This window comes from Harmonia axyridis, chromosome 2 (genome assembly GCF_914767665.1).
Source record: "Harmonia axyridis chromosome 2, icHarAxyr1.1, whole genome shotgun sequence".
Classification (NCBI taxonomy): Eukaryota; Metazoa; Arthropoda; class Insecta; order Coleoptera; family Coccinellidae; genus Harmonia; species Harmonia axyridis.
The window spans coordinates 30,779,979-30,794,188 of NC_059502.1; the positions used below are offsets into that span (position 1 = coordinate 30,779,979).

Genomic DNA, 14,210 nt, shown 5'->3' on the forward strand with positions numbered 1-14,210 from the left:
GGAAACAGTTTCATTGAATGAAGCATGTTGATAAATATTGACACAAATTGACGAAAATATTTTTTTTTTTGGGTAATCCTTGTACCTAGTTATTTTTTGGATTTATTTATTTTATAGCGACGGGCCAGCACTACATTATGCTCTACACGTTGGTCTCAAATGAAGGTTTTAATTCACAAAGAAAAAAATTTCATCAAGAATTACGACAGAAAGTAGAAGACCAGCGAATGTGATTCATGATGTCATACAAGAAATTTACTTGATGGTATAGGAACATGCTCTATAGCCCTAAGGAAATTTTATTTTCTTTCTATACATCATGCATTTGAAAAAACGCACTTATCATTTTAGTATGTCTCATTGGAGCCTGTGATTTCGAACAACCCTGTTTGATGAAGGATGTATTTTATTACACGTAAATAATACAAATATATCGGTAATTTATAGCCGAAATTTCAGCATACTAGGATTTCAACTACGGAAGTGACGAATGTTTAATTGAAGCTACGTTTTGCACAAAAAAGAACTAAATTAATCAATTACTCGAAAACCGTTAGGAATAAGGACAAGGAAGTCAATACATAAATAATCAAGAGGCTAAGACAAACCGAAAAAAGAAGTAACATACAGGATGGTTTGGTTTGAAATATCAAAAATGCTAAGTAGTACTTTTTTATATAAGCGGCACTACCGCAACGCTGAAAAATTTAGATCGACAGAGTAGTGGCTCCTCCTCAAGAAACCAAATTTTCAATAAAATGGTGCATTTCGTTCTTCATAAAAGACCAGGGTGCCGAGGTACACCCTGTATATTACGTATTGAAATCATGTATAGAGATGTATTTCTCTTATTATTATTATTATTTCCTATCACAATAATGCCACTGGGCATCATTGTGATATGGTAAAATCTTTTTGAGTGTATTCCAATGGATGAAAAATGAGGATTAGACCCAGAGGTCCAACGATTAAGTAAATTTAATTTTTTTATTCACAATTGATAGCAATGTAAACGAAGTAATCACAAAAAAAAAACGGTGTAATTTCAAGTAAAAATGTGTGTTGTGCATGATTAGAATAAAAATTTTCGTTTAGCATAATGTTCGTTGCGTGTCGACTTCCACGTTGATATCTACTTTTTCACGCTCCATCGAATGATGTCATTTCCCAGCTTGTCACACTATCCAGAAACTGATTTTTCACTTTTTAAGCCTGTAAAAATTCAAAATCGACTTTTCTACATTTCGACCCTTAGATCTTGTGTTAGGAACATTAGGTAATGGGATAACCAAACCTAAGTCTTGGTGTAACTTTCACGAATTCAAATCGTATTTTTACTCCTTGACTTCAATCTTCATTTCTAATCCAGCTTCATGATGAAAATTTAACGTCCAATTGTACCTACTGCAATTTCAAACGAAAAAATCAATTGAAATCAAAGAACTAAAATTATATATTGAAAATTTTTTATATTGGATAATACCTGTATCACGATAACACCCTGAATAATCACCCTGGATTATCCTTCCAAACATATGCTTTTCGATTTTTTCTTTATTTAACTAATGAAACTCGAAAACATCGAACTTCTACGTAACGCATGTTTCAATTTTGGAAAATATTACGCAGGTAATAGAGGGACAGGCGTCCATCTAACGATGAATCACTTCAATGACCATTGAAAAAATTTAAGGGTAGCTGCTAATCGCAAGTGGGTGCATTTTCTGGTATGAATGCCATATCAAAATGGAAAACACATATTGGGAAAATCTTAATTATACGTCTGATTTTGACAGGGTGTGCTAGAGTTTTCGTTGGAACATCCTGTATATAGGTAGCATTGCAAAATAATGATAACGTAAAATGACACATAAAAATATTCGCATACCTCACCGATCCTTAGGGACTCGAATTCCTGAAGCTGTTTTTGGAAACCCAAGTTCGGATTAGCAACAGATCTACCGGCTTTGACGACCTTCAGGGCTTCCTTCCAGTTGAGGTTCGTTACAGTCATGATGTAGGCAACAGCTACGGTCACGCTGCGTGACATACCAGCAAGGCTGAAATTACATACTTATGTCAAGCTAAAGTTCAATTTCAGTTCTCGTTCGAAGAATCGTCGGCATTCGTATCCACGAAAAATGCGAACAATTATTATTGGATTAGTATGAATTCGCCCATTTAGAAACTTTGCGAACCAAAAAGAAAGAACTCATTCCATTGAATTTGTGCTAGAGGGAGCTTTCATTAAATTCAAACGTAATTCAATTTTAAGTCCTTCCGAACTACTTTTTCGAGAGATGGCTAATTTACAAGGGAAAAAAATAGTTTCAGTTGATGACGAAATAATGAATCGTGCTCTTTCATCCACGGGGAAATAAAATGGGGAAATCACTGACATGAAGTGAGGTGCTTTTGAGAGCTCGTTCATTTATGTCAAAATATATTCATATTCAATATGGGCGACGAAAGTGATGACGTATCTGAGACGAGCTCTCAAAAACAAAGTAATATCGATGTTAATATCGAATATAAAAATGAAAAAGGCTTTTCATGCTGCTCAAGAAAGTGCGGTGTAGTCATTTGTGCATTCTGTGAAAAAATTATGCATAAATCCTGTGCTAAAAAGATGGAACACATAAAATTTATTGATGGGTTTCATATAAACTGCTGCAACTCCGAAGAAACTACCGGGATATTGCTTCGAAAATCAGAGGAAGAAACAGTGAGTACTCTGGGATTACTCGAGATTAAATTATTGGAGACTAAAAATCAATTTCTCACTCAACTGTTAGAATCGGCGAATGAAAAAAATAAAATTCTAAAATTGAATAATGCCTTACTCCTACAACGAATACAGGATATCGAACGGAAAACAAATGCACCGCAGAAAAACGCGAATAAACATCATGAATCTGTTGATAACAATTCCCATCATAAGGTTGTTATACCAGTCATTAAAATCGACAATTTGACAGATTGTTCACCGGCATCTGTAACTGATGATCTCAGAAATATGTTGCTAACTGCGAATATTCCTTCAAGCAGCTTCGCAACAGGAAATCCTCCAAGCAGAAACAGTAAAAGGAAGATATCCAATTTATCAAACCCAGTGTTATTGCATAAAAATGATCAGGGTATGAAATTGGATCAAACTAAGAATTTGCATACTGAAAAACCAATTGATCGAATTGAAGAACCAGAAAAATTATCCTGGACTCAGGTAGTCAAGAAAAAAACAGCGAAACAAAAACAAAGCACTATGGCTGACCTTCTGAAGGATGAAACAAACTCAAATTCAAACGTTCATCCGTTAGAAACGGCACAACGAGAAAAAATGCAAGAAATTATAAACCTTGATAAATATTCCGAATGGAAGAATGTTTCTTATAAGGCTAGGACACATCTTGTCAGTGAGAATAATCATAATAAGTCAAGCAATAGCACAAATCCTCAAAAGAAACGAAGAACTACGCAGATTGGTACAGCACCAACCGCTGAACCTAGTGGATCTGGTTTTCAAGGAATGGAGAAGAAAGTTTGGATTTTTATAAATCGCATAATGAAACATGTCACAATACAGGATATACATAAGTACATTGCAAGTAAACCTGGTTTTGAGGGCAACCAAATAGAAGTGAGGGAGATACCTGGGAATCCAGAGGGTTTAAAAAGATTTGTAGTGACAGCACCGTTAGTCCATAAAGAAGAGATGTATAAGTCAGAGTTCTGGCCAAATGGAGTCGGTATTAAGAGATTCAACTTCAATAAGTATAGAGAACAAAATTTTTCCGTGATGAGAGGAGAAGCAACAGTAAAATAACGTTCAAAACATGTCAAAGTTTCTCAGGATTTTCAGTCCTCCATCAAAATGTCAGATCTGTTGGTGGGGCGAAGCAAGGGAAATTTGAAAATTTGTTACAACAAGACAAACCTGATTGTTTTGCATTGACAGAACACTGGAAAGATCCTGATGAACTCGAGCAGCATACCTTTGCTGATTACAAGCTTGTTAGTGCCTTCTGCAGAAGTAAGGGAAAGCATGGTGGCTGTGCTGTGTACTGTCTGAATCATATGGAAATCAAAGAGAGGCTAGATCTCAAAAACCTCAGTGTGTCCACTATAATCGAATGTTCAGCATGTAATGTTTCTGTTTATGGTAGTAAAAAAATTGTTGTAGTGTGCATTTATAGGCCTTCTTCATCTCATGATTTTTGAAACGTTTTTTGAAAAATTAACTTTAATTCTAGAAATACTAAATAGTGAGAATGCAACATATGTTATCACAGGCGATTTCAACATAAATTTGTTGGACAGGGAATTGGAGGTTGCACATGACCTTGTTTCTCTCCTGGAGACCTTCGATGTGGAGATTACTGTTTAGGAGCCAACAAGGATTAGTAGTGGTAGATGCCTGGATAACGTATTCACAAATATTGGTCAAGGTAAGACCACTGTCATTGAAGCGCACTTATCTGATCATTCTGCACGGCTTTTTAGGAGCAACATTGAAGTTATCAAAAAACAGTCACATAAGACAGTGAGCTATAGAAACTATAATGCAGAGGCTTTAAATGCTTTTCTGGAATCTTTGAAGGGCAAGACTTGCGGCCCCATTGGAAATGTTGCAGCCCAGGGTGTAAATGAAACATGGAATGAGTTTTCCGATTTCTTCATAACTACTTTCAATGACCATTTTCCATTGCTAACAAAAAAAGTTCCAATCAATTCTAAACGATACAAAGAATCCCCAGAGTTATTCAAATTAAAGCAACATCTTGACAGCCTTTTTGTGATATCTTGCATCAACACAGACTTCGTTGAAATGTATAAAAGAGCAAAGCGAGACTACGACATAGCCATTTGCAGGGATAAGCGGAACTATTATGGTAACTTGATAGAAAATTCTGCAAATAGACCTAAGACCACCTGGCAAATTATAAATGACTTGAAACCAAGTAAAAAAAGGCCCAAAACAAGTATCTTACCCGATGGTAATCTGCAGGAAATTGCTGAAAAATTCAATATCCTTTTCCAAAGCAATGAAGCTGGGTACATCAATTTAGTTCAAGAGAATTCTTTTTCTGGAATTAAGAAGATTGAAAATTCTTTCTATGTATTTCCTGTAACTGAAGGAGAGGTACTCTCATGCATAAAAAGCCTAAAAAATAAGAATTCAACTGGCTATGATGGAATTCCTATGAGAATTATAAAGGACTCTGCTCACATAATAGCTGAACCTCTTAGCCGAATTATCAACAAATCTTTCATAGAGGGGGTTTTCCCTGATAGATTGAAAATGGCAATTATCAAACCACTATTAAAAAAGGGGGACGCTGAGCACCTTGGTAACTACCGCCCGATCAGTATTCTGAATTCTTTCTCCAAGATCTTTGAGAAAATATTGGCGCAACGTTTGATCAAGTTTTTCGGAAAGTTCCATGCGTTCGACAAGTCACAACATGGTTTCCTTTCTGGTAGAAGCACTGAAACTGCAATTTTTCAATTTATTACCTCCATCATAAATTCAATAGAAGCTGGTGAAGTACCTCTTTGTTTGTTTCTCGACTTATCTAAAGCCTTTGATAATATTGATCATTCCATACTTATACACAAACTCGAAAGATATGGCATCAGAGACAAACAACTTCATCTCATCCTAAACTATTTGCAGAATAGAACGCAACAGGTTGCTATATGTATGGATGGTAGGGAATACAACTCCACTGTGAAGAAGATAGCGAGAGGCGTACCTCAGGGAAGTATTCTTGGACCGCTTCTTTTCGTCCTTTACATAAATGACTTGCCAGAGGTCCTCAGGGAGCACTCTTGGGAATCAGTATTGTATGCTGACGACACAAACATAATGATTAGATCACATAAAATCAGTAACCTCATTTATGGAGCACAGAACGCTTTAGCTCAGAAGAAGTGGTGTGAACAGAATAGTTTGCAGCAGAACATGACTAAGACGGAGTGTGTAGCCTTCCGTACAGATAGAAATAATTTACTTTTCCCAAACAGCTTTGAGTGCAGAGGGCAGACTGTAATGTTGGAGAATACCACAAGATTTCTGGGTATACATCTTGATGAGAACCTCAAATGGAATGAACACAGTCGCATTTTAATTAAGAAGTTGAACTCCTCTATTTACAGCTTGAGGGTTCTGAAATTTCAAATTGATGCCAACATCCTAAGAATAATATACTGCTCCCAAATCGAATCGCTTCTCACGTATGGAATAATTTTCTGGGGAGGCTCATCACTGATCGATAGAATATTTATTGCTCAAAAGCAAGCACTACGGGTACTGCTGGGGCTTGGTTTTCGAGAATCCTGCAGAGGGCACTTTAAGCAGGCAGGGCTAATGACATTGCCTGGAATGTATGTGTACAAGTGCATATGTTTCATTCTGGATCATCCCAAATTCTTTGAGGAGTTTGAAAATCAAAATAACACCCGACGACTCTACCCTTATCATTATCCGCTTCACTCCCTTACATTATCACAAAAGGGTGTGCATTTCATGTGTATCAAGCTATTGAACTCACTTCCTTCAGATATGCTGAAATCCAGAAAACTTGAACGTTTCAAGAGAATATTGAAAAGATTCATTATAAACAGCGAACCCTATAATTTGGCTGAATTTTATACATGGTGTAGAAATTATCAACCGGAGCTGTGAGACTCATGCTTTCTTCTTGACTTGTTGTACTTTGCTGTAGTATATATCAACTCGTTATATTTGTAGCATTTTTACAATTAATAAATTTCTATTCTATTCTATTCTATACAGGGTGTTCTTAAATTGTAGGTATAAATGAAAATTACAGATTTCTCGGATCATTTTAAGAAAAAAGTCCCATGAATATGGGATCGCAAACGATTCATTTTCGAGATACAGGGTGTTGAATTTGTTGTTGAATTTTATTTAAGTCTTTTATTCATAGCACCTTTCCTTCATGAAATACTTGATTTAAATTTGGAATATATATCTATTCCAATTAGAAGTTTTCATCATGTGATATGCAATTTGGAATTCAAATTTACAGGGTGATATTTTTTCTGGAACAGTGCTCACTTCTTTCCTCCAGAACTTTTTTTTAGTGGACCACTGTATTCAGAAAAATGTGAAAAAAAACTTTGGTCTTGTACTACAATTTGTGGTTTCTTGTAATTTATCATATGTGCTACCAAACAATTCTATAGTAATCCTCAGAAAAATCCAATTATAAAGATGCAGTTAGTTAGCTGTGGTGAATAAATTAATTCTGAATATTGGTACTTATTTACTCAATACATAGCGAAGAAAATTAAAAATTCCTTAAACTGGTATAATCATCACAAGAAAGTAGGACTACAAGAAATACCTGTATCTCGAAAACCAAGCGTTTGCGAGCCTATGTATACAGGATGTCTCGTGACTACATAATAACGCTCAGGTGAAGATAAGAGAATGATATCTGTTTGAGTTGAGAAGATAAGTCAGGACTTTCATTTCCGAGATACAAATTGTTCAAAAAAATTGGAGAAATTCCAAACGACTTTAACTTCTGAAACAGTCAACCAATTCTGCTGATTTTTTGTACGATTGGCGATTGGTCTAAAACTTTTTTACTTATTCTACATATGATTGCAGTATTTCTTCATCATTTTTTGTAATTGAATATCTTTTTTCGAAAGACGTGTTTCTCACACACCAGCAAAATTAGTGGAACGGGTAAAATCTTGGGAACAAAAAAAGTGAAAGTTATGCGTTTATTCAGAATATCCTCCAGAGTGAATATTGACAGCCAAGAATGTCAACGGAGCCTTAGATGTTGCTTCATCTTTTCTGAAAATGTCCTAATGTTAACTGAAATTACAGCACTTTATATGATACCGTTATTGAACGAGCAATTGATGTTTCAAAGCTGTTAAAATTAATTTCAATTGATACACTGAATCGAAAGTGTACTTAAATTCCACGAGAAAGTTAATTGTATTGATGGATTCATCATTTTCCAATTGATGAACTGAGACATCAATACAATGAAATCAAATTATTTTCAATGTATCAAGGCACAACTTTCATTAAACCAAAACATGTTCATTATTAAAATGTTCGTTCATTATTAGATCGGATATACTTTGTATCGATAATGTTGTCAGTGGTGGATTAATTAACTGCAATGCAGCAATGCAAGGATAAAATGATTTCGTTACATGCGTAATAATCGAAATTAAATTTTATATAGAAAATTAAGAAATATAACATCATCAAGAATTAATTCAACTTCAACATGAAATACCCATATAGAAGAAATGATGAAAAAAATAAAATATATAAAATAAAAAGTAGAAAAAAATATATTCAAAAACTTAAACTATAAAAAAGAAATAAAACCCATAAAAATAAAACTCAAAACAGAAATATCAAAATATCAGTATCAAAAACACTCTCTTCGGATGCTGAAAAATAAAAAAAAATAGGTAATGCATAAAGGAAAATTTCTAGCTTTAGATTTGGCAAATTTGACACGGTTGACACTGCTCAACTCAATCGAGACCAACGGATAGTATGAACTGGCTTTTAGCGAACAGCTTACGTTTCTGGAGACCCAAGCGAGCGCTTATTTGGCCTACATGGTGATCCGCCACTGAATGTATTACTCTTCATTGACATTGTCCGGAGTAGTTGATGTATGACTTTATACAACTTATGAAAAAAGTTCTTCTATCCAATGAATATTTCATCGAAACAACGAACGTTCAATATTAATTTCAGAATAGTGATATTAATGATACAATGAAAACATTTAAAGCCATTTGACCATTTTTTCTCTCAACATGGAGGTAACACAATTAATAAAAAGGCGTAATGTTCAGAAAAGATGAGGCAATATTTGGGCGTTCGTAAACATTCTTGGCTGTCAATGATTCCCTCCACAGGGTTTTTTGAATAAACGCTTGCTTTTCACTTTTTTTGTTCGCCCCTATACAGGGGTTTTTCAAAAAAAAAAGAAACGCTGGAATTACTATTCAAGAAAAAATGAATTGCAAACTTCGTTGAGATTTTCCCGGCGAGTATATTTGCATCAGAAATGTAAATTTTCAGAGAGCCATTTGCGGTTTCGGTTTGATGGTAATTAAGGAAAACTGCAATATAATCTAGAGATTAGTTTGGTCTTTGGGAAACTTGTACTCACCAGTGTATGAGAACGTTGCCGCCACGTAGCCGAGCGGCATGGATGAAGTCGTTACATAGAGAGAAATATTGTGCTAGGTTTTGGTCGGGTGAATCGGATGCCATAACACAGAGATAGTGTTTATCCTGAAATGAAATAATTTAATTTAACAGGTGAATGGAATACAGTGAAGGTAAAGGGTGTTTTTTTAGAGCTATAGAGCTTTAAATTGCAATAAAACAACGATGGATTATTCGATTGACATTGATTTTATTTATCCGCAAGATAATCTTGTGGCATTACATTTTAAATATGATTTCTGGCATATGACCGCCACGGCTGGCTCGGATGTAGTCCAATCTGGACGTCCAATATTCGATGACTTTTTCCAACATTTGTGGTCGTATATCGGCAATAACACGGCGAATGTTGTCTTCCAAATGGTCAAGGGTTTGTGGCTTATCCGCATAGACCAATGACTTTACATAGCTCCACAGAAAGTAGTCGAGCGGTGTTAAATCACAAGATCTTGGAGGCCAATTCACAGGTCCAAAACGTGAAATTAGGCGGTCACCAAACGTGTCTTTCAATAAATCGATTGTGGCACGAGCTCTGTGACATCTTGCGCCGTCTTGTTGGAACCACAGCTCCTAGAGATCATGGTTGTTCAATTCAGGAATGAAAAAGTTAGTAATCATGGCTCTATACCGATCACCATCGACTGAAACTTTCTGGCCATCATCGTTTTTGAAGAAGTACGGACCGAGGTAAGGACCAATGATTCCACCAGCGCATGAAGCGTACCAAACAGTCATTTTTTTTTGGATGTAACGGTGTTTCGACAAACACTTAAGGATTAGCTTCACTCCAAATGCGGCAGTTTTGTTTGTTGACGTAGCCATTCAACCAGAAGTGTGCTTCATCGATTAACAAAATAAAATGGACGTAGTGCGCGATACGTATTTCGCACAGAACTATTATTTTCGAAATGAAATTGCACTATTTGTAAGCGTTGTTCAGGCGTGAGTCTATTCATGATGAATTGCCAAACCAAACTGAGAATAAATCACTTGACAGCTGTTGAATCGGTCGCCATCTTGAATAGTAATGCCAACTTAAAGTTATATACCTCGAAAAAAACACCCGTTATAACTATAGATTATTCTAAGATATAATTTTGTTCGTATACTTTCATACATAAACAAAAACTGTATTAGAATTACGCGTTAAAAAACACAGAACTTTCGTTGCGCTTCTGCATTCAAACTTTTCTTGTACTCCTTTGTCATTCTACTGCAGCGTTTTTTCATTAAATAAACTTTCAATTGGACGCTATATTCACTAAATTTTCTGTAACATCGTATCAGGTTTAAGTCAATTGCATGTTGTTTTATTTCAAATATGTTTTAGGAAATTCATACCAGAGGTAGAGGACTTTGTAATTACTTTAGGTAAAAAGAAAACTAATAAAAAGAACATCCACCGAATTCTCTTGAAATGTCTTCGACCAAGGCAATCGTGGATAAAAGAAATTCATTTAAAAAATGCATACAAAAATTCTTTGATTATTGTATTATTCGTTGAAATGTATGTATTATTTTGGAAGAGGTTCATTTTGAAGAAGATACAAAAATTGAATGAATAAAACGGACTACTCCTACTCTTTAAATATACAGGGTGTTACAACAAAAAAGTGACTCCGTCTATGGGATTAGTAGAAAACTGAAAAATAATTGTGGTCTGCTCAATACAAAATTTTCGTAACGCCATCCTTATTAAAGATGAAGGGTTAAATTTCCACATTTCTTACGATTGTACCAAAAATACTTGAAACATTGTAAGGAAATTTTAGACCAATAACTTTTGGAATTAGTTTTATATCTGTCTCTCATAGAAAATGCTTCAGTCACTTGGTACATACCAACTAGTATTGGAAATAATTTGTTAAGATTATTACTTCATAATTGTCAAATCAAAATATTTCGAAAACGGTACATTGTACCGAGTTTTACCAAGAGTAGTGCCGCCGCCAAACATTTTGGTGCCCCGGCAAAATAATATTTCGCCGCCTTACTCTGCCTAATTTATCTGAATTTTTTTGGATGAGTCTCTGTTATTCCCCTCAGGTAACATTTAAATTTCATATGAAATTGTATCTTTTAACAGAAAAATCACCTTGTTAAATTTATCAAACGACGTTTTGTCGAATTCATCAAAACATCCTGCATTGTTTAAAAGTACGATGCTCTATAAGACTACAGTTAAAAGACGACGTAGTTCTTAAAGGTGCATTTTAGTATAGTATGTCCAAAGTCACTTGGAGGAAGATGAATATTTCAATTATACAAGGTTTGTCCAAGTTTCCAGAAATTCCTTTGGGCCCAGTGAATTTATTGCCTTCAATACTTTCAGATAAACCCCGGTATTTTGCAGATCGCGGTATCCACTTCAAAGGGACATCTATGGCCAAGAGTTTTTATGGAATAGTTCAAGTGACTGAATAAACTATACCTACCTATTTGTATTTTCATAACTATAGTTGAGAGCACCTATTCGATTTAAAAAAGATTGGCTCGGAGTAATTTTATTATTTACTACAAAGAGTGGGATCTATCAGCTTCCAAAACATATTTGTATAAAATTTCATCACATCAATATTGCCAGTAGTTTCGGCAAAATAGTAAAAAACGTGTTGAAATTTTTTGCCTTCAACACCTTTTATCTTGAATACGGATGGAATTACGAAAATGGAAAACATTCGAGGTGCGAGAGAAGAAAAATTCGGCAAATAATGAAAAAAAAAACAGAATATTTTTCCACGGATTCACCAATTGAGCGACGGAAAAGGTTATTCTATTCCAAATGAAATTAGAGAGAGATCTCGAGTTCTTAATAAAAAAGCTCAAGAACTAAGCTGGGTTTCGAGGGTGGATAGTTACTTTTTTATTTCTTGTTAGGTAACGGATTTACGGCGAAATCGACAGATTGCGTCTAGAATAGAGTAGAATAAAATCTTTTCGTTGATAATAATTGCGAAAAGTTCAGAGATTCAGGATTCTTGCCAATTATTTCCGGAAAAAAGTGCAGAATTGAACCATTCTACCACAAATTTGGAGAATTAACCATCAAGCGAAGCAAGTTGAAAAGTTAAAAAATTGTTTTCTTTCTATTGTTTTGATTTTGGTTCGATTTGGGATTATTTGGAAAATGGAATTCGTGATTTAGTCAGGGGGTTCTGAAATATCCCCAAGTTTATGTTCACTACATTTCTTTTCTAGTTATAAACATTCGGATAGACTGAACAATAGAAACGTTTGTATTTAATTCATATAATATAAAAAGGACAAAATAGACCAGCCAGTTTTTTTATTCAGTAAATTTAAAAAAGGCCAATTTCGACTTAAATTCACTGCTAAACCTGTTTCGAAAAAAGTTTAGAACATTAATTCCTGTCTCTATAGCGATATAGGTTCTCCTTTGTTGAGGAGAAAGAATATAATTATGATGATACTGAGGGAAAATTTTTCTGAATGAATTTTATGGATATGTTAGTACAGGCAATTACAGGTTCTCGAAAAATTCTTTGAAAGAAGTTGAAAACCAAATTTTGATTCAGAGAAGTATGGAATTAGAGCTCCAATGGCACTATTCGCAGATTAACTGAATTTAATTGAAAAAAAAAGATCTTATCAGATGTTATCGTCTAGTTTATTTCAGAAAGATAAAAGATAGTTTATCCCAGAACATAGGTCGTCCCCATCGGTGGACTAAACTGTTGCAAATGTATACAACCCCGAATATATCAATTCAAATTGATAACAAAGAACAATACAATAGAACGGAATATGATAACACCGAGCAAAATCATCCAAAATATTTTCCAATTTCGAAAACGACTTCACATTTATTTGCATATACATGAATAAGCGTCGAAAATAGGAGGATGAGACGAAATATTATTAAATATGAGAGTAACAGATTCTTCTAAGTATAAGTTGAGTTATGAGTTGAAGATCTGTATTGACATAAATTTTTTATACTATAAAATAACCTTCCTTAGATACATTCACAATGTGTGAATAAGTATTCTGAAGAATTTTTATCGTGTCTATCAGTTGGTGTTTCTGCAAATATTAGTTTGAAGCTCAAAGATTATACAGGAACGCAATATATCGATTTTGATGAAATTAAGTGTTAACATTCCGATAGGATCGTCAATAATTCCTTCCACAGAACAGCACCCAAAAGCAGAATAACACACTTCTTAGTTGAGAGGCAACTTCCACTTCCGGCACCAACGGTTCAACTTCTCCAGGTTTTCTCGAATCTGATGAGCTGTCACGTTGGGGTTACCGAAAAATTTGGTATCGTCGGCAAATTGTGAACACCGAGAATTGAAGATCTTGGGTAAATTAGACATGTAAAGGAGAGAAAGTAGTAGACCCAAAACAGAACACTGTGGAACACCTCTTCCAACCCGAATATGGAAGGTTCGATCGGTAATAAATGCCTTAATCCAACAAAGCAGGTGGCCGCGAATTCCAAGATATTCAAGTTCATGTAGGAGAAGATCCAGAAGAATCCAGATAAACAACGTCAACTGAACAGGCTTCATCTAGAGACTCGGACCAGGAATTCATGCATTCAAGAAAGTTAGTAATGACTGATCTCCAGGAAGGAAGCCGTGCTGACATTGGGGAATAAGGTTGCTGCTAAGTGCAAATTCGAGGACACTATTCAAGATAATCTTTTCGCATAATTTCGCCACAATCGGAACCAGACTAATTGGACATGGAGAATTCGCATACGCAGAATTCCCAGGACCTTTCTATCTCGTGTTTTGCTGTACCATTTTGATGAAATTTCAGTATGAGTATTCGTATCGGGTCTTAAGGGCATCCACCGAATCTCCTACGAATACATGGTGCGCATTAATGTACGTGGAATTCCCGTAAGACCCATATCTTTTGTTTTATTTTGATGACATTGATATAGGGGATTTCGGTTGGTCATGAATTTTCTCATAGATTCTCATTGATAAAG

General features: G+C 35.0%; 1 protein-coding gene across 2 annotated transcripts in view; it reads right to left on the reverse strand.

The window, feature by feature from the left end:
• LOC123674002 (dual specificity protein phosphatase 22) overlaps window positions 1–14,210 on the reverse strand; it is a 54,559-nt gene that overhangs the window by 16,034 nt on the left and 24,315 nt on the right. For both annotated transcript variants that reach the window (XM_045608803.1, XM_045608802.1), the window contains exons 3-4: window positions 9,189–9,313; window positions 1,889–2,060 (exon numbers count right to left, since the gene is read on the reverse strand). In XM_045608803.1, the coding sequence (XP_045464759.1) occupies window positions 1,889–2,060; window positions 9,189–9,313 (297 nt within the window). The remainder of the gene's footprint in view (window positions 1–1,888; window positions 2,061–9,188; window positions 9,314–14,210) is intronic.